Source organism: Manis pentadactyla, chromosome 5, assembly GCF_030020395.1.
Source record: "Manis pentadactyla isolate mManPen7 chromosome 5, mManPen7.hap1, whole genome shotgun sequence".
Taxonomy (NCBI): domain Eukaryota; kingdom Metazoa; phylum Chordata; class Mammalia; order Pholidota; family Manidae; genus Manis; species Manis pentadactyla.
In genome coordinates this window covers 103,732,146-103,753,193 of record NC_080023.1, presented here as the reverse complement: position 1 = coordinate 103,753,193, position 21,048 = coordinate 103,732,146, and the positions used below count along the sequence as shown (strand labels likewise).

General features: G+C 32.7%; 1 protein-coding gene across 1 annotated transcript in view; it reads left to right on the top strand.

The window, feature by feature from the left end:
• Positions 1–20,812, top strand: part of BBS7 (Bardet-Biedl syndrome 7) — a 37,629-nt gene extending 16,817 nt beyond the window's left edge. The window contains exons 9-19 of the mRNA XM_036923002.2: positions 948–1,032; positions 1,778–1,880; positions 4,510–4,702; positions 5,888–5,962; positions 8,134–8,199; positions 12,171–12,310; positions 14,001–14,165; positions 17,185–17,294; positions 17,424–17,527; positions 17,661–17,784; positions 19,550–20,812. Of these exons, the coding sequence (XP_036778897.2) occupies positions 948–1,032; positions 1,778–1,880; positions 4,510–4,702; positions 5,888–5,962; positions 8,134–8,199; positions 12,171–12,310; positions 14,001–14,165; positions 17,185–17,294; positions 17,424–17,527; positions 17,661–17,784; positions 19,550–19,683 (1,299 nt within the window). The 3' untranslated portion in view covers positions 19,684–20,812. The remainder of the gene's footprint in view (positions 1–947; positions 1,033–1,777; positions 1,881–4,509; positions 4,703–5,887; positions 5,963–8,133; positions 8,200–12,170; positions 12,311–14,000; positions 14,166–17,184; positions 17,295–17,423; positions 17,528–17,660; positions 17,785–19,549) is intronic.
• The last annotated feature ends 236 nt before the right edge of the window (positions 20,813–21,048 follow it).

Here is a 21,048-nt window from a genome sequence, read left to right as displayed (position 1 = left end):
ATGCAGACTTATAATTGACTTGGGTTACTGAATCTCTCAGGTAATTAGCCTCAGGGACAGCTTAAACAGTCTGATTGCAGAATAGCTCAGGAGATTTTTCTTCTTCAGGGAGGGTGAAGAGAACTGGCATTTTTAATGCATCCATTCCTTCCACTTTCTCTATTAAAACAATGGTTCTCAGCCTTGGCTGATAAGAGTTACCTAGCAGAGTTTTTCAGACTACCAATCAAAACCAATGCATTTTCTTAAATGAAATAGAATAGATTAGAACATATCAGAGTGTGACACAAACCTTTTATCTGTTGCTGTTCATGAATGTATACCAATTTGCAATATAAAATTTATTCCTTGCTTTCCAAATAGCTTGGAAGCGACTGACCTAGAGTGCTTATTTAAAATACATATTTCTAGTGGACTCACTCAAGTGGTTATTGTCAGACAAATTTGGGAAGTATTGTTTAAAAGAGATAAAAACCCTGAACCCATCTGAAAACCTTGGTTTCTCTCCATAGTAGTAAATTCCCTAAAGGTTCCTTATAGGCTGTCATCTTCTCTGTTCATCTAAGAAAACTCTTTGGAGAAAACACATGAAAGGTGGTATATGAAATTCAGATAATACATTAAATATATTGAGAGTTTTACTTACATATTTTTTTTGAACTTTATATAAACAAACTATTTTTGCTCATTAGAAGACTGCTGTGGCTGAGTGATACACACAAATATATGAGTCATTTTCAATCTTCTTTCCCTGAATTTAAAAACTGGAATTTTCTGCTATTTGTGCAGGATTTTTATCTTTCCGGTCTCAGTGCTTGGACATAATAAGTATTCTATAAATATATGTTGAATATCTGGAGACAGGAAAATAAATTTTGCGACTTATTTTAATATCTCTGTGAAATTTTTAGCTATTAATGAAGTGCTTGATCTTAAATTTATTTTAGATGTTATCTGAAAGTGTCACATCTATCCAGGGTGGTTGTGTAGGGAAGGATGGCTATGATGAAATCGTGGTATCCACATATTCAGGTAAGGTAAATGGTAATGCATAGTTAATATACAGTTGGAGAAAGACCAATAATAAAAAATAATAATTTAATTAAGTACCTTTGAAGACTACTTTTTAAAAAAAGTTTACTAGTAAGTTACCCTGTAACATTAAAAGCTTTATTGATTAAAAAATAAGGAGGGAAGGAGTGGGAATTATAAAACAGTTAATATTTGGACAATACTTTTTAAGAGTGATTAGCATGTCTCTAGTATTTTTGAGAATTAAATGATATTCTATGGATTATAAAGAAATATTTACTGAAATTTATGTTTTATTACCATGTAAATTTCTTACAGAAACTTGCCTGCTTTTGAGCTGGTCATTTTTGTATTCTCAAAATAGTCATACAAGAGGATAACTTGCCCTGAAAATAATTTTTGAAAGACAATTCTTATTCATTAGCTGTTTTTTCATTTGTTCAAACATTGTTGACCTCATGTTTAAAAACTAAAACTGTAAATTAAGAAAGGAAAGATTTCTTTAATCATAGTATTATAGTTTTTGAGGAAAAACAAAAACAGTATCACAAAATGCTTAAGTAATTTATGATTTGCTTATTTCCTAGCTTGATTTCTTTTGCTTTCTGCTTTGTGTTGTTTTGTTTTTTAAAGAGGAGTAAGTCCTAGGACTAAGTGAGGTTGATGGATAAAGGGGCATGTATATTGGGATTTTTTTGAAGACTAACAGCACTTAGTTATGCATGATCGTAATTCATCTCTACAGGCTGGGTTACAGGTCTGACAACAGAGCCTATATATAAGGAAAGTGGACCAGGAGAAGAACTAAAAATTAATCAGGAGATACAGAATAAGATTTCTTCCTTACGGTAATTTTGGATTTGTTGTTTGCCTTTTTTTTCATTTCATGAAGTGTGTGGTTTTTATTATAAATATTTTATTATAAGGAATTATGCAATTAATCACCTCTAAAATAAAAGTTTATGAGTTTAAGAAAATTAGCATTAAGTGCTGATTAATATTTTATTTAAAGTTAGAAATATACTTTTTGTGTGCTTTATTCTATATTGACTTTCTTAATTCAAGAATTGTATTTTTTCATTTGTGTAGTTAGAGATTAGTGTTCTGTTTCATTTTCACAAACATCAGAAAGAAACCAACACAGATGGCTCTATTCCTCACTAATTCTGATGTTTACTGCTCCTGTGGACCCTTCAGAATCTGTAACTTTGGCTTATAAGTTTTCTTACTAAAAATTAATAATGTTAACTTCCTTAGACATAGTGATAGCTTTTGTGGCCTGTTCAGTGTGACAAATCCTGTGAAAAGGGACCCCAGCCTCAAGTAAAATTCCTTCATACAGTGAAAAAGTGGGAGATGCTTGAAACTTTTAATGATTGCTCTCCCTACTTCAATCCTTGCCAACCTCTTCGGAGAGTGAGGGCCATTCTTTTTTGGTGACAGATGAGGGCCATATAATTTTTTTCTTAATTAAGGTATCATTGATATACAATCTTACAAAGGTTTCACATGAGCATCTGTAGTTACAACATTCACCCATTTTATCCAGTGCCCCCTCCACCCCATTGCGATAACTGTCCGTCAGCATAGTAAGATGCTATAGAGTCATTACTTGTCTTCTCTGTGCTATACGGCCTTCCCCTGCCTATATTGTGTGTGTTAATTATAATGCCCCTTAATCTCCTTCTCCCTCCCTACCCACCCTCCCCAGCCCCTTACCTTTGGTAAACACTAGTGCTTTATTGGAGTGTGTGAGTCTGCTGCTGTTTTGTTCCTTCAGTTTTGCTTTTTGGTTATACTCCACAAATGAGTGAAATCATTTGGTACTTGTCTTTCTCCACCTGGCTTATTTCACTGAGCATAATACTCTCTAGCTCCATCCATGTTGTTGCAAATGGTAGGATTTGTTTTCTTTCTATGGCTGAATAATACTCCATTGTGTATATGTGCCATATCTTCTTTATCCATTCATCTACTGATGGACACTTAGATTGCTTCCATATCTTGCCTATTGTAAATAGTGCTATAAATAGCATATTGTAAAGACATATGCTATTTTAAAGGGTGCATATGTCTTTTTGAATCAGGGATCTTGTTTTCTTCGGGTAAATTCCTTGGAGTGGAATTCCTGGGTCAAATTATATCTCTGTTTTTAGCTTTTTGAGGAAACCCCATATTGCTTTCCACAATGGTTGAACTAATTTACATTCCCACCAGCAGTGTAGGAGGGTTCCCCTTTCTCCACATCCTCACCAGCATTTGTTGTTTCTTGTCTGTTGGATGTTGGCCATCCTAACTGGTAAGAGGTCAAGTCTCATTTTGGTTTTAATTTGCATTTCCATGATAATTAGCTATGTGGTGCATCTTTTCATGTGCCTGTTGGCCATCTGAATTTCTTCTTTGGAGAAGTGTCTGTTCAGATCTTCTGCCATTTTTAATCAGTTTATTTGTTTTTTGGGTGTTGAGGTATATGAGCTTTTTATATATTTTGGATGTTAACGAGGGCCACAGAATTTTTTAAGGCAGCAAAATGCTTCTTCACAAGCCCACCACAGGTCAGTTCCCCAAAGCTACCTGGAGAACAATCTCTAATGTTCATGCAACAAGAATGCCAAGTAGAGTTAATGACTGCTATCTCACATCCTCAGTACAATACCTTATACTGATAACAAAGTCTACCCCTTTCTCATTCCACTGGAATATAAGGTCATGAGAAGCTTCAGTCTGTTTTGCCATTCAGCACCTGGAACATAAGTACATATGAGACACCTGTAAATACTTCTGGAATAAATGAATCTTTTCCTTTGCTTATTACACAGATTACTCCCTAGACTTTTCCCTCTAAGTTGGGTCTAGCTAAGCCTCATGTTGTTCTGCCTCAGATACGATTTGCTTCATTTGCATATATTCTTTCCTCTTACCTGGAGTGACTCTAAGCAATGCCTGTATAGTTCAGTCTCAGTAGAATCCTCTCCAACATTTGTACCAGTGGCTCATGATCACCCTTGTGGTCCCCAAAATGTTAATACTCTGCAGCTTCCTTATTTTTTCTATCTCCTCTAATATCTTACTGAAAGGTACATGTTTACTGCCTTCACATGTTTTGTTCCTTCTCATAAAACCTTGTGTTAAACTTTCCCTGCCCCAGTATAATCATTTTCTCTTCTGATATGAAACTGTAACCAGATCCATAGATTAGCATTGATTATTTGCAACCAGCCTTGATACTTAGAATTCTTTATTAATATTACTGGTATGGAACTGAGTAGATGTTTTAATTTTTAGGTTGGAAATAAATAATGTGGAATCATTTGGTCAGTCATGGAAGCAAAAATTTTGCTCCTGTTAGTGGTATAGTTCTAGTCCACCCAGTAAAATCCATTTTGCAGAAGTAAATATCTCAAATTTTTATAAACAATCCGAGGATTTCAAATGTTTATACTTACAGGTGACAGAATTGTTTATATTTTCCTCTAGGAATGAGTTAGAACATTTGCAGTATAAGGTACTACAGGAGCGAGAGAAATATCAACAGTCTTCTCAATCAAGCAAAGCAAAATCAGCAGTACCTTCATTTAGTGTAAATGACAAGTTTACATTAAATAAAGATGATGCTAGCTACAGTCTTATCTTAGAGGTTCAAACAGCAATAGATAATGTCTTAATACAGGTAAGCAGAATGTCTAATTCCTTTGTTTTATGGCTGTATTTTTTGCAAACCAGTCATATGCACTAATTATTACTGAACACTTTTAGTTTCAGTAATTTTAAATGTCTTTTAAATGTTATATTTAGATAGTAATTAAAGGTTTATCTTAATCTTCCATTAGATAGTTCGCTCATAGATTATCTAATTATATCTTTGCTTTTTTTTAATCTTATACATATTAAATAAAAGACTGATGGACTTATGTTTCAAAAAAGTCAGGACATTGAGGATAAGAAAGGCTAACCTTTCTTACTTAACATAGATGCGACTTAGAAGACTGCACCATTTAATACCCTTATTAGAAATTTTTGTAAGTTCCAAAAACTACAATGATAACTTAAAGTACAGCTTGCTCATTAGCTACCAGTTTCTAGGTAAGTAAGTAGGCCAAGCACATAATCCCAAAGGATAAAATCAAGGACATAATAATGTATAACTCCATTCATCAAAATATTTGATTATTTTTCTTTAAATTGGAAGATATTCAGGAAGTGAAAAGGGACGGTAGTAGTAGGACAAATGGAAAAAAAGGAAAAGATGGAAAACCCATCAGAAAATGAGAAAACAATACTGATGAGGAAGAGGACAAGGTTTAAAAAGATATGAGGGAGAGATCAAATTATTAAAATTTAAAGGCAGAACTCTCTCTTAAGTAATGCCAGCCAGCTCAAGGACTGCTGCGTCAAATAACTATAGGAGCACCATTCATACAGAACACAATGTGGCAGCACTGTCCTAGAAACGTCTCCAAAGGAGACTAAAAATCATCTTTCTGTGTTACAGGTGAAATTAAAATAGATGAAAAATGAATGGATGTAATCAGAATGGCCATATGATTATTTGCATCCTATGGTAACATTTTTAGCACTGACAGAAATAGGAAGGTGATACTTTTAAAGGGGTGGTAGAAGATGATATTCTATGATCTCTGGTAATCCAAACTAGAAAAAAAGGTCATTGTGATATAGCCTTTATTCTTTATTATATTTATTTTCTATAAGTACATATTATCAAATATAAGTTAAGAGGATTCATACTCTCAAATTAAAAATGAACATAAACTATAAAGAGAACCTTTAGAAAAGTGTTTTGTGAAAATGTTTAGTTTTCCATCTGAACCTTTCTTTTTTTGAATATTGACCATAGAGTGATGTTCCAATAGATTTGCTTGATGTGGATAAAAATTCTGCTGTTGTCAGCTTTAGCAGCTGTGATTCTGAGGTGAGTAAAAAATATAAAAAATTATTCAAATGCTTTCATTTCTGTTATGTCATTTTGAATAAACCCTATAAATATTACTAGGGTTTTATGTTCCTTCAATCTTCCCTTTCATAAGCTTTTCCTCAAAGGCTGCTTCTGCTTTCTTTATCCTCAAATAATCCAGTACTAAGAGTTCTTCCTTTCTCTGATCTGTTAAATCTAGTCAGTCACTAGTTTCTGCCAGTTCTTTGCCCCTGGCTCCTAATCCTTTACTCTGCTTCATTTTCACTTCTCTTAACTTTCAAAGCCTTCATCTTGCTTGCTTGAACTACTTGTCTACCAGTTTCTCTGCCTCCAGTATTCTCTCACCTCCAGTATTCTCTCTGCCTCCAGTATTCTCTCACCTCCAGGCTATGCTGTGCACTGCCACCTGACAGATTTTCCTGAAATAAAAGCATCACTATGTCATTTCTTTTCTCAAAACCTTTAAAGATTATTTCCTGCTGCATGTAAGTCTAGATTCCTCATTTTGGCATAAAAACTTTACATGTTTCAGATCTTGATTACCTATCCAATTTATTTCTCACCAGCTGCTACCTTCCCTCCCATGTACATTATTTCTGCCAAACTGAAGTTACAAAAATTCCTTGAAGATGCTATCTCTTTTCACACATTCCTACATTTGAACACATTTAATCTGTTCTTTCTGCCTGCCCTTCCTCACTTTTATGGGCTTCTTGAATCTTACTTAACCTTCATTCAGCAGATATTTACTGAGCACTTACTATGTGCAAAGTACCTGGGAATAGATTGTGTCAGAGCTTTTGGACATGCTTAGTGTATCATTTCTTTCTGCCTAGTACTAGCAGACTAGCAATATCAGAGTTTGGTGTGGCTCCTGAAGAGAAATTAGGGTAAAGATAAGGTCTGGAGTAACTGCCTTGGAGAAGGCAAGCCAGAGCAGGACGTGCAATATCATGTCATCTGCAAACAGTGACAGTTTGACTTCTTCCTTACCAATCTGGATACCTTTTATTTCTTTGTGTTGTCTGATTGCTGTGGCTAGGACTTCCAGTACTTATGTTGAATAACAGTGGGGAGAGTGGGCATCCCTGTCTTGTTCCCGATCTTAGAGGAAAAGGCTTTCAGCTTCTCACTGTTAAGTATGATGTTGGCTGTGGGTTTGTTGTATATGGCCTCTATTATGTTGAGGTACTTGCCCTCTATACCCATTTTGTTGAGAATTTTTATCATGAATGAATGTTGAATTTTGTTGAATGCTTTTTTAGCATCTATGGAGATGAATCGTAAGGTTTTTGTCCTCCCTTTTGTTGATGTGGTGGATGATGTTGATGGATTTTCGGATGTTGTACCATCCTTGCATCCCTGGGATGAATCCCAGTTGATCATGGTGTATGATCCTCTTGATATATTTTTGAATTCGGTTTGCTAATATTTTGTTGAGTATTTTTGCATCTGTGTTTGTCAGGGATATTGGTTTGTAGTTTTCTTTTTTTGTGGTGTCTTTGCCTGGTTTTGGTATTAGAGTGATGTTGGCTTCATAGAATAAGTTTGGAAGTATCCCCTCCTCCTCTATTTTTTGGAAAACTTTAAGGAGAATGGGTATTATGTCTTCTCTAAATGTCTGATAAAATTCAGTGGCAAATCCCTCTGGTCCTGGCGTTTTGTTCTTGGGTAGTTTTTTGAGTAACCTCCAATTTAATTCCACAAACATATATTGAATGCCTGCAGTATGCCAGGCACTGTGCTGTTTACTGGGATTACAATGATGATACATTTCTCAGTCCTCTATAAGTATTTGTGAAAATCAGGGATATTCAACATCAAATATTGATGTTTTTGTCTTTATAATATAAACATTAGACGTCTGCATTGTCAGTTAAATTTTTAGAAGAACAATTAAGAAGTGTTATTGGAGAAACTCTAGATGGAAAGAACATGAGCTTAGAGTCTTAAAGATATGAATTTGAATTCCAATTTCATTGCTTACTAGCTTGTGGGAAATTTATCTAATCCTCATGCCTCAGTTTCTACATCTCTTACAATTTACTTAGTAAAACTTACTGCACAGGGTTATTTGTAGGAATAAGAAAAACCTTATTATTTTTTATGCAGTTTTTATTGTTAAAAACATGGATTCATCTCTTTCCTCAACTTTAAATTCTTTCCAGTCAAATGACAACTTTCTTCTCGCCACTTATCGGTGCCAGGCAAACACCACAAGGCTGGAACTCAAGGTAAAATGTTTGAAATTACCATTACTTGAAAGTTTGAACTTCCTTTTTTCCTTGGTATGTCTTACAATATATGATATCATTTCTTTGCATTAAATTTCTTCCTGAAGTGAGTCATTTTGGAGTCATGACTTTTGAATGACCTATTAGATTTTAATTCAGTCCAAACCTCTATCTCTGTTATTGGCACTTTACCAATCAACTGTACAATTACCAATCCTAAATTTCCTCTAACTAGAATTTTTTTTTCTAATTTTCTATTATGGAAAGTTTCACACTTGTGAAAGTAATGACTGCAGTTTCAGCAAAGATCAGCTCATGGAAATCTTGTTTATAATGTCACTGTGCATTCCAATTATTTTGAGACAAATATATTTTATAATTTCATTTGTAAATATTTCAGTAATGTGTCTAAAATATAGGAATTCTTTTTTTAAACATAACTATAATATTAACACACCTAAGAAAAATTAACAATAATTCCTTGATGTCATCATGTATTTAGTGTTTTATTTCATTGATTTTTCTTAAGTGTCTTTGATCCAGTCAATGTCCAAATAAAGTAATTTGCTTATAAAGTACCTGAGCATTTGCCCTATATTTTCCTACTCTCTTAATTTTTCTTACTGTGTTCTAGTGATGTCACTTATTACCATCTATTCTAGAGAAAACCTTTTAATGTTTTCTTTAGCAGTTTTATTAACATCTTCATTTTTACAATTAAATACTAACTACAGCACACAACTATCTAATTTGTAGTATATAGATTTTTAAAAATATATTTGACACACTGATGATCTAAAATTAAGGACTGTAAATTTTTTCCTGATGTTGCTGATGCTCTGAGATTCAAAGTATGTTTTATTCAAGAATGCTTTTACACAATAATTTTCTCACATTGGTTAAGGAAGTCCCAGTTAAATGTAATTTTTTCTCTGAGCAATTTATTTTAGTATGCTAAAAACCCTCTTAATGTGTTTTGAAAGAAAAATTAAAAACTGGGATAAACTGATCTCTGAAGGAATATACATAAGCATATTTTATGGTAACCTAATTAAATATTTTAAATTATATTTTTATTGCTCAAGATTGTGCCAATAAAGTAGGAAGTAGGCCTAAAAAATATTAAAAAGTTATGTTCTTTTTAATTGGGTACAATAATTTTAAAGTTCTGAGGAAAGTATGAATATCTGAAAAGAGCCACAAAAGAACTATGAAAAAGAAGAAAAGGTGGAACTTATTTTGCCATATGGCAAAACAAACTAGTATAATAAAAATAATTTAGGGTATTTACAAGGGCTACAAAAAAGGCCATGCAACAAAATAATCTAGGAATAGAGAGGCCAGCACACATTTATGGAAACTTAGTGCATGACATTTTTATGTAGTGAAAATTCTATTCAATTACTGTTTCTTGAAAAATTGGTGTTGGCACAGCTGGTATCCATCTGGAAGAAAATTGAGTGGATTTTTATCTTATGCCATATATAAATAAATTCAGATGAATGAAGTACCTAGTTATTTAAAGAAAGAAGGAAATCTAGTTGTCTTCCAGTTAATGGATGAATATTAATAAAATAAAAAGACTGCCTATAAGTTGTTATAAAGACTGTTCAATAAGAAAAATAGGCAAAGGTTATGATAGGCAGTTCACAGAAGAGGGAATCAAAATAGCTAACAAATATTAAAGGAAAATGTTCTACCTCATTATTAGTTAGGGAAACCCAAATTAAATTAAAATAAGAAAAAAGTTTCTGCTTGTCCAACAGATAGGCAAAAAAATTTAAAGAGCAATATCACCAAGTGACAGTGATAAGGAAAAGGATGCTCTTAATTATAGCTGAAGGAAATAAAAATTGTTATAGCTACTTTGGAAACACAGGCAATAGTGCCCTTTGGAGGGATCTATTTGATAGCAATACAGTCATAGTATTGCACACACCAGTGTGTGTGTGTGTGTGTGTGTGTGTGTGTGTATGTGTATATATATAAAATTAACTGCAGCATTGTTTGTAGAGGCTGAAAAGTAGGACCAAAGTGAGTATTCATTAATTGAATGGATGAGTAAATAGTATTTTAATCCATTCCATGGACTATTATACAGCTGTGATAAAGAACAGGGGATCTATTCCTATTAACATGGAGCAAATTGCATAAAAAACACAAAATGCAGATAAAATATGTATATATGGGTATACAGTTTATCTATAATGATGTAAATATTAACAGGTATGAAATGGAACATACTTGCTTGTCTGATATGATAAGTTATACAATGGGGAAAGGCATATGTGGGATGGGAGTAGGAGGACATGATGGCATTAGGAGAGGCACAGATAAGGGTGAAAAATATGGGTGTTAGAAATAAAAACAAAGATGTCAATGATATAAATAGAATTTATTTATGTGAAATTATGCATTTGTTTTTGTATATCTGCATAAGAGATACATAAAAAGATGACCTCCAAAATAGCAGTACTGATCATCTCTGGGTGGTAGGACTTCAGGTGACTTGTGTATTCATCCTAATTTTTCTTTACTGTTTGAATTTTTTAATAATGAATATGAATTGTTATGTAATCAGAAAAAACATTTTGACTTTTTATTGTGGAAACTATGTTCCAATATGAAACCCTAAAGTATAAGTTTATCAGATATATTAAAAATTTTTCTTTCTGTATTTTTATTCTTTATGTTTTTCTCTATGTTCTCCTCTCATTCAGAGCAATATTTGCAGAGTGAAATTTTTTTTAAATCTTGCTTTAAACTTTTATTTATGTCTACCATTTAGGTAAACCATTGATTTTTTTACCCCCCTCACATGCCAGGAAAAGTGTGTTAAAATGTCACTTAAATTAGGAACGCTAACCGTTGTAATGCAAGAAGTACTACAGTCCATCCCATGAATTCCAACAGAGTCTCTGAAAGGGGGCTAGACAGGAGAAGCTGGATAGCTTTCCAGCTCTTCTAAAATTAGGTCTTCACACTTTAAGGAATTATTACTTTCTGTTAAGTGTTTTGAATTCTGGTAGGATATCTAACCAGCTGTATTCAAGGTAGCTCAGAAGAATTTTCTAATTCAAATATGTCATAATTATGTTGAGTATGCTTCTCTATTTTCATAGAAAGTCAAGAAATAGGTTCTTGGAAACATTTTTTCTATCGATAGATTTTTATAACAACAGCTCTATGCTATAACACCCCCATTTCTGAGAAAATGAATTATTCCATATAAGTTTCAGTTATTCAGAGAACTTACTTATCCCTTCAACAAAAATGTCTAAATTTTAACCATTTTTGATGTGACTCTTATAAAATATATTACACACCTGTGTTTTTAGGTGTGATAGGGTAGTATATGAGAATGTGTATCTTTTGGAAAGGCATAGCATTGCTAATGGTAAATATAAATCACCTAAGAATATGTGGTTAGGAAAACTTTTATAGATGGATTAATTTTGCTTTTGACTGCTAGTTCTATTTTTCTTATTGAAGTATCATTGATATATAATCCAATACTGGTTTCAGATATGCAACACAGTGGTTCAACAGTCACCCATATTACTAAATCCTCACCCCCACTGGTGCAGTTACTATCTGTTAACATAGGAAGATGTTACAGAATCATTGGCTGTATTCTCCATGCTGTCCTACCATCCTGTGACCAACTTGTATTATGATTGAGAATTTTTGTGCCCATTTATCCCCCTCACCCTTGCCACCCACCTACCCCAGTTCCTCCCCTTCCCTGTGGTAACCACCAGTCATTTCTCAGTCTGTGTTGACTGTCAAAATATTTTTAAATTTTTGTTTACTCTGGTGGTAAAAAGTAATTGATAGAATATCATTATTTCCTTCAAAACATTACAGAAGTGATTAAGGCCTAAGTACTTGATTACTTGTGTTGAACATTTTAGAGATAACATTTATGTTGCTAGATTATTCTTATTTTCTTTCCTCTTATGTTGAATCAGATTCGCTCAATCGAAGGCCAGTATGGCACACTTCAAGCATATGTGACTCCGAGGATTCAACCCAAAACCTGTCAGGTCCACCAGTACCTTATCAAACCCCTTTCACTCCATCAAAGAACTCACTATATTGATCATGACAGGTAAGACCAAGAAGAGCGGAACAGTTTATTTTTAGTTTATTACATGGTACAGATAAACTTGCTAGTGTAAATTCTAGTAGCTATTTGCACATTTAAAAACAAATATTTAAATGCTGTGGACTAATATTTCTAATAGATAGGAAATCCTTTGTCTTCTTTGAGAGGCTGGTTTAAGTTGGACTTTCCTATCGTTCTCATGTATTATTACCATTCTGAGATTAGTACAGTGAGAGTTCTCTCACACACCCATCCTGAGCAAATACTGTTCAGCATTTGAGTTCTCTGTGAACAGGACCTTATTTTTTTAGCTTCAAACATTTAATTTCCTTTCTATTTCCCTTCAGGGAATATTGGTAGAACAGTTGGTGGTGATAGTCCCTGTTATTTCTAGCTTGCATTCCAGTTTAACCATCCTCCTTCTGTTTGTAGTTTTTCATTTTTCTTTCCTAAAAGTGAGAGACCATGGGCTTAAATGAAAGAGAAGGGAAAGAAATGAACAATTATTGAATACTTTCCCTGGGCCGTGTAATGTGCTAGATGCTTAGGCATTATCATTTAAGTCATACAGCAAGACAAGATAGTAATGTGTCCATTTTACAAATGAGAAATAGAGGCTTTGAAAAGTAAGTAGCCTGATGATGTAAGAAACAGCCATGATTTGAGGCCAAAGCCCATGTTTTTTCCTATTGCAACTTGTAATTTTAAAGATATGTAATTTAAATAAGGTGTAAGGAGATATAGTCTTAAGGAAGATTTTTTAGAAAACATTAAAGAGAGTAGATTCTTTTTGGGTGTCTTCCTGTTTAAAAGTCTAAGTTGTTAATGGGAGTAGCATGGTGTGCTGGAACGAACAGCAAATGGGAATCAATAAACTCAGATCATAATCTTATATCTGTTTCTATGTGACTTTGGATAAATAATTTAATATCTCTGGGTTTTAGTTTTTGCATCTGCAAATGAGAGGGTTGGTCTGGATAATCTCTAAAGTCCCTTCTAATTCTTAAGTTCCTTAATTCTGTATCCTCTTAAAATTCTTTCTGAACCTTTAATTCCATCAACTTTGCATTTCCTTAACCCTTTGTAATTATCCATTTGACTTATTTTAAATTTATTTATTTTACAACCTTGCATGTGTTTGTGTGTGAGTGTATATGTGTGATTTTGCAACATCAAAAGTATTATTCCATATCCACGTAAGATAGAAGGTGTTATTCCCTAACTTGTCCAATGGCACACAGCTAGCAAATAATCAAGCAACATTTCAAATCCAGGTCTCTTACTTGAAAGTCCAATTCTTGGCCTTAGTATTATGCTGATTCTTTTCCTAAGGAGATTCTTGTGTAAGTATGTTTTTTAGCTTATATGAAAAATACTAGATGAACTTTAAAAAATGAAATCTACCTGAATAAACTGAATTTTATTTTTAAAGCATATAATCTAGAAAAAAAAATAACTTGAAAACAAGCTATGTAACTTGACTGAATATTAAAAGCCCAAGTACAGGTAAGCTTTTTTTTTCATGAAATTGAAGTGCTCATTTATCTGATGGATGAGGTTAATATGAGAAGATTTAAATGCACTATATTTGTTTAGGTTTTGTTGCACAATTCTGTTTGTTAATGTGTTGTGTACATGTAATCCCTTCATGTATTCCCATACACAAACGTGTACCTCTGTTATTAAATTACAGACCCATGAATACACTGACTTTAACAGGCCAGTTCAGTTTTGCTGAAGTTCACTCCTGGGTGGTTTTTTGCTTGCCTGAAGTTCCTGAAAAACCTCCAGCAGGAGAATGTGTGACATTTTACTTTCAGAACACTTTCCTGGATACACAACTTGAAAGTACCTATAGGTAAATAGAGCTTTACAAGTATTTTTATATAAATGGAGCTGCTAAATTTTCATTTGTTTTAAGGCAGGAATAATATGCAAATAATGTGATTGAAAACCTATCCTGTTCAAGAGAATCCATTAAAAAAGAAGTAGAATTACTGGGTTTTTAAAAATTATTAAAGATCAATATGAAAGATCAGTACCTTTTCTTTCCCAACAATAACCAGTTAGAAAATAGTTTAAGAAGACCCTTTCAGAGTAGCAATAACAATAACAAAATATCCAAATAAAATCCATAGGAACATTCTTTAGTAGAAATATGCAGAACTTATATGAAGAAAACTTAAAAATTTTATTGACACAAAAGACTTGATTAAGTGGAGTAATAGATTCTACTGTCACCCATATGAAGACATTATAAACATGGTAGGGCAGTCTTTCCCAAATTGATTCAAACATCCTAATTCCAATAAAAATACCAATTGAATTTCTTTATACAAAAATATAGGAAATGGCTCAATTACAGAACTTAGAACATGCAGGCTTTGGAAGTTATCATGTTAAGAGGTGGCAGCCATTATGTTCTTTACACTCTTCTCAAACCCCCAGTGTACTCCTTCCCCATTTACTGTCACTTCCCAGTCATCTCACATAGGCTGCCACAATTTCTATTTCTGAACACAGTAGAAGCTCAATTTTCCTTCTGCTTTGTTCCTATCTCAGAAGGTAAAATGACCTACTTCCTGGGTAAGGCTACTACATCTGCTCTTTGAGCTTATATCCTCATACTTCTTCAGGGTCTTGGCATTCTCATTCTCTCTCACATCTTTAGGTTGTTTTTGTTTGTTTTCTTTTGTTTTTTAATTTATTTTTTGTTTGGAGGGGAGGGGCCTTTATATTCTTTCCTGTCTCTCTCCTAAGGATTCTTTCCCTCAATTTGAGGTATTATTGAGGTATTCTACTTCCTACTTCCTAGTTGAGACTTTACTATGCTACGTTCTGGAAACAATGAACACATAATTTTACCTGAGAATGCAACCTTTTGGGACCAAGAACTTTCCAGAAATCTAACTGGTTTTAACATTGGTTCTATGGAAATATTTGACTTTACCCTCCAAGGGAATCTTGTTTGTGTCTAAACCTATAATAATGTCTCGTTTTGAAGTACCACAGTGAACCTTACACTTTAATCATATCAGACAATTCAACATGCCCGCAACATACCGTATATTTTTATAGTAGCTTACCTTTGCTCTTTACCATTCTGTGTCCTTAAATATTCTTTCCTTAACAGTCAAAACTCTACTTATCCTTCAAGGCCCAACTCAATAGCTACATTTTTGATTCCTTGGTTCTTTCTTGATTTTCTTCTCTGTTCCCATAGCATTTTATTCTTACTTGTTTGAGAAATATAATATTTTTACATTCTATATTTATAACATATAAATACATATATATATATATATATATATATATATATATATATATAAAAAATAATTTTTCTGCAAGCTTGTCTTTATAAATTAGACACTAAGCTCCTCATGGGCAGAGTATATTTCCTAATTGTCTCTGTTTCCTCCAAGTATCTAATAAACAGCTTTGAACATAGTAGTGCTCAGTAGATGCTTTTTGGGTGCCTGAGTAAAATACATAAATATGGAAAAAGTAAAGAAGTGTGTGCGTTGGAGGCAGACATACATATTTGAATACAGGTTTGAATCTTGGCTCTGTGACTCACCAACTATTTGACCTAGCTTGAACACTTAATTCTTTGAGCTTCAGTTTTCTTTTCTGAGGAAGGAAAATAATAGTACTTACTTAATTGAATTGAGATTATTGAAAAAGATGAATCATAAGAGTCATTTCACAGTGCCAGCTACTGTGTGTTTAATATTAAAAGTCATCAGTTAAAATTAAAGACTGGTGAAAACCTCATGATTTCTAAAACACAGCTGTTATCAAAATGGTAAGTATATATTTTCATCCATTTAGAAAAAAAGAACTAGAATTTGCCTACAGCTAGTTAGTATAAATTATTTGTATGTGTAAAAAACAAATAAAAATGCAACATTGAATACATGAAAGATGGTATATATTAATTAGGAAACTTTGGGTCATCATAAAGAGAAGCCGAATGCAAGCAGCCTTAAACAAATAAAAGGAATTTATGAGCTCATAGAACTTAAAAAGTCCAGCAGTGGTCTGTCTCAGGCACAACTGGATCAATGTTTTAACTGATATCATCAAGACTTTATTCCTTTCTATTGCTCAGCTCTGTTTTTGTTTTTTCTTGGCTTTCCTGTGTAGTTCCAAAGTGGCCACTAGCACCCCATCTACCTTTATGTCTTTTCAGCTACCATAGAGCCTGTTTTCCCCACTTAGTTTCAGTAAAGCTCCCAGGACTAAGTATCATTGCCAAACCATAATCCACTGTGACCAGGGGTTTGGAATGCGCTGCTAAATGCTTCCTCCTGAAGTCCCAGAAGTGGGGCTTAGGCTAGTGCAGTGAAACTACATGAACTGAGAAGAATGAGAAAGGAGTGATACCCTGAAGAAAAAGGATTCTGTGACCATAAAAGGTGGCAGTAGATGTAGGTGTGGAAGAAGTTACATTTAGTTTTAATGTCAGCTTTCTTTTGAAGATGTAGTCATGCTGTAATTTATGTGATTACATAAAAGAAAAACATGCTTATATGTAAGTAAGCAATTCTGAATGCATTTTATATACATAAAGAGTAAGCTGTTGGAAATAGTGAAAATGAAGAAAAAAGTTGGACTTATATAAATTCTCCTATCTTTAGAAGGCATATATCTAACATTTTGTTTGTTTTATAAGTATGTTGGGAACTTGAATTAATAGAAAAAGTTGCATGTTTAAATATGCTTTATATTAATAATGAAATATGTTTACAAAGGAATCTAAAATCAAATGATATCTAAACACTAGGTACCAGTCATAAAATATGTATTTGCTGGACATAGTTACTGTATCTATTTCCATCTAAAGTTGTTCTTTAAAAAAATTTTTAATTTTATAGAAAAGGAGAAGGAGTTTTTAAATCTGACAACATTTCTACTATATCCATCCTAAAAGATGTGCTCTCTAAAGAAGCTACAAAAAGGAAAATTAACCTCAACATATCATATGGTAAGGAAGAAAAATGAATAATTTGGGGGGTTTTTTTTTTGTTTTTTTTTTTTGCTGTTGTTGTTACATTAAGAATGTTTTTATCAAGGTGATTTACCTAATTATGCCTGGCTTATTAACTCCTTCTAGAGATAAATGAAGTATCAGTCAAACACACCTTAAAGCTAATCCACCCAAAGCTGGAGTACCAGTTACTTTTGGCTAAGAAAGTGCAGTTAATTGATGCTTTAAAGGTAAGTATATGTATCATGGACTCATTATCATTATATTATTGTGATGGAATTTCTAAAATTGTAAAGTCTTTAAAGTTACACTGGATTGAATTTTGAAGACTAAGATGCTTCTATTTTTTTTATTTTAAATAAGGAATTGCAGGTTCATGAGGGACATACAAATTTTCTGATACCAGAATATCGCTGTATTCTTGAAGAAGCAGATCACCTACAGGAAGAATATAAAAAGCAACCTGCACATCTTGAAAGACTGTATGGTTAGTGGACCATTCCAGAATAGCTTGCCATATTTCTTTTCTGCTAGCTATTTGCAAAAGATCATGTGAGAAAAGATGGGAAGGAGGTGATAGGCAAAGATTACAGCAATCATAAACCAGTGACAACCAATTTATTGCACAGAATATTTTGTCAAGTTTTAATATTTTTACTTGATAAAATGAAAATAAAAATTGAGACAAGTGTAATGCAATAAATTTATCTATATATATGAAGAAATCTGGTGTGACATGAATATAAACTATGAAACATTAAACTTTAGGCCCCATTTCACACAAGTAATTTTCTAGTTTTGTCATGAAATATCAAAATGCAGAATTTAATACTGCTTAGGCAAAATTTAATGAGTGATATATATGTGCTGTGTCAAATTTCAGTTTAAAACTTGTTTGCTTTGGTGGTGAGAAGTTAGGTTTGTCACAAATGTATTGAAAAAGCAAGAACAAGGGGAACATAAGAGGAGAAAAAGAAGGAAGAAGGAACAGCTTAAAAACATTTTTTTGCTGTAAGATCGATTGTGCATAGCACACCTATTTATTTATAACATTTTCATAATTGGTTGGGATATTTAATCCTTAAAATAGCTCTGCAAGGTAGATGTTGTTATCTCCATTTTTCACATTTTTTACTGAAATCTGAGACTAAACAATTTGTTGTCAACAGAGGTGGTTACTGGCAGAGTCTTTATAAGAAGAACCTTCTGGGCCCAAAATGCATGCGGTTTTTGCTATGCCAAGTCTTCTGTAGTGTCAGTTGGTATCATTAATCCATATTGATCCTTAAGCTTCCTAATGAATTTCTGACTTACACCAGGGACTTGCTCACAAACTATAACAATAATATCTAATATCTTAATTACTATATAGCAACACATGATCTTTTATTCTAACTTAGAAGGTGGGTGGTACAGAACCATCTCTTATCACCAGTTCAAAAATCCAGAAATCTTTGAAAACCAAAGCTTTTTTTCATAAATTAGTTGACAGCAAATCTGACTTGATCTGAATCAATTTAATGACAAAAATCTCAAACTAGCATGAAGTTATTTATAGTCTTTTTTCTTCCATTTCATGTGAATATTTATCCATATATTTTGTTGCATAAACATTACTATGTTTTGTTACCAGATGCTCAGTGCCCTTGGGTATTATGCCAAATATTATATATGTCATTTATTATCTTACTAAAATATGGAAAGTTCTGAAACAAATCTTACATCATGGGTTTTGGATAAAGGATTTACAGCTTAAATTATTCCCATTTTACATATAAGAAAACTCAAAGGTGAAATTATTTGCCCAGATCTTTAAACCTAGGAATATTTGCCTTCAAGTCAAATCTCAAGAATGGTCCAGATATAGATGGAATATTTTAATTCAAATAAAGCTGTTAGGAACAGGATCTGTGTACCCTTATGTCAAATTAGTCAGCTTAGGAAAAATATACCGCTTGTGATTTTAAATATAACAGTAGCAGTTCAAAACTGGCCAGCAGTTGATTTGTCTGAATTAATAGCCTATCACCTGTTGTTAAGAGGGTTATTAGCCAAATGATTTGTATTTTGAAACTTGCCTTAAATCCCAAAATATTTTTTAAAACATCAGTCCTTTTTGGTTTGTGTATTTAAAATAATGGATTAGGTGCTTAGAAGTCTATTCTCAAGCAATCACTCATTTTCAATAAATATTAGAACTAACATTCAATTAGAATTAATTAATAACATGACATAAACATTTTTCTTTGTAGGCATGATCACTGATCTTTTCATAGATAAGTTCAAGTTCAAAGGCACCAATGTGAAAACCAAAGTACCTCTTTTACTGGAGATTCTGGACAGTTATGACCAAAATGCATTGATTGCTTTCTTTGATGCTGCATGAAATATAAACAAGGTAAAGTTCCAAACAGTTGTCTGTTTAAATGAAGAATACTAAAACATAATTACAAGCTAACTTTATAAACTTTTATTTCAAGTGATTTTTAGTATTATCAAAAAATATCAAGATATGGCTTTTTTTAGTAATACCGCTTTCTTTTGAGAAACGGAACTTTTTTTAAATTAGAATTTTTATTTTTAAAACAAGTAGAATGATTATAAGGGATTTTAATGAATTTTTTAGAAGTGGCTATTTTAACTTTTAAGTTGAGATATAGTATTCAGAAAATAATATATTCAAATATTTGACAAGCTACGCACACATACATATGTAAACTCCTTTACAGTTTTCAAAATATTTTTATATACATTACTTCACTTAATCTTCACTATATATTTATTTCTGTTTTGTCAAAGCATTTAAGAAAGCTGATTCTTAGTGAGATAAAGTGATTAAGAGGACATGCTATTACTTTGTAAAGCTGGGATCAGAACCCAAGTTCGGGTGCCTGGTTTGTGTCCTGTTTACTATGTATGCTGTTAACCAGTGGAAATAACATACCAGTTACTTTTTACAGGAGTTGAGATTGACCTGCAACAGATTTTGCTCTTGCTAGGTAAATTTTTGTGTCCCATGTTTATTTTGTGGTAGGCTTAAGTTGGCTTGGTACTGTAATTGTGGCCAGGGAAATGAACAGAGTTTATACAGATTGGGAGCATCTTAATTTGATGTGCTGTGACCTATAAAGCTATACAAGTGTACTATATTGAGTAATAAAAAAATAGTGATGGCCTCTTTAGATTTTCTTGCACTAGTGTCCACTCATTTCCTTTTTATTATATATGTAGGAAAATATGACCTTAAAACTACAGAATTTTGTTCATTAATCTTATTAATTCATATTATTCATATTCAGGGGAATATTGTATTTAAACTTTGTCTTAAAATGGTTTAAAGATTATAGTGGAAAACAAGCCATTTGTTTTTAAGAAGAGCACACTTATGAACTTGTCAGAAAACAATAATGCTTAATTATATACCCTTATATTTAATACTGATGTACAAGCCTTTTGTGTATTAAATGTGAAAACTTGTATAAGGCACATATTAATAAAAGTTTTATTTTAATAAGGTCATATTGTTTTTATTTAAACACGTTCATTTCTAAGTAGAACACATAATTATATTTAAGTCACTAGAATTTCACTGGGTGTTTTTTGTTGGCTGCCATAGTTTGGGGAAAAATAGATAAAAATTAATGACTATAGTTGAATTTCTTGTAGTATATTACTCCTTTTTATATATATCAACAGTAGTTCAAGGTGCTCCTTAATTGCATCCTCATTAGGAAAAATAAACATAAGCCTG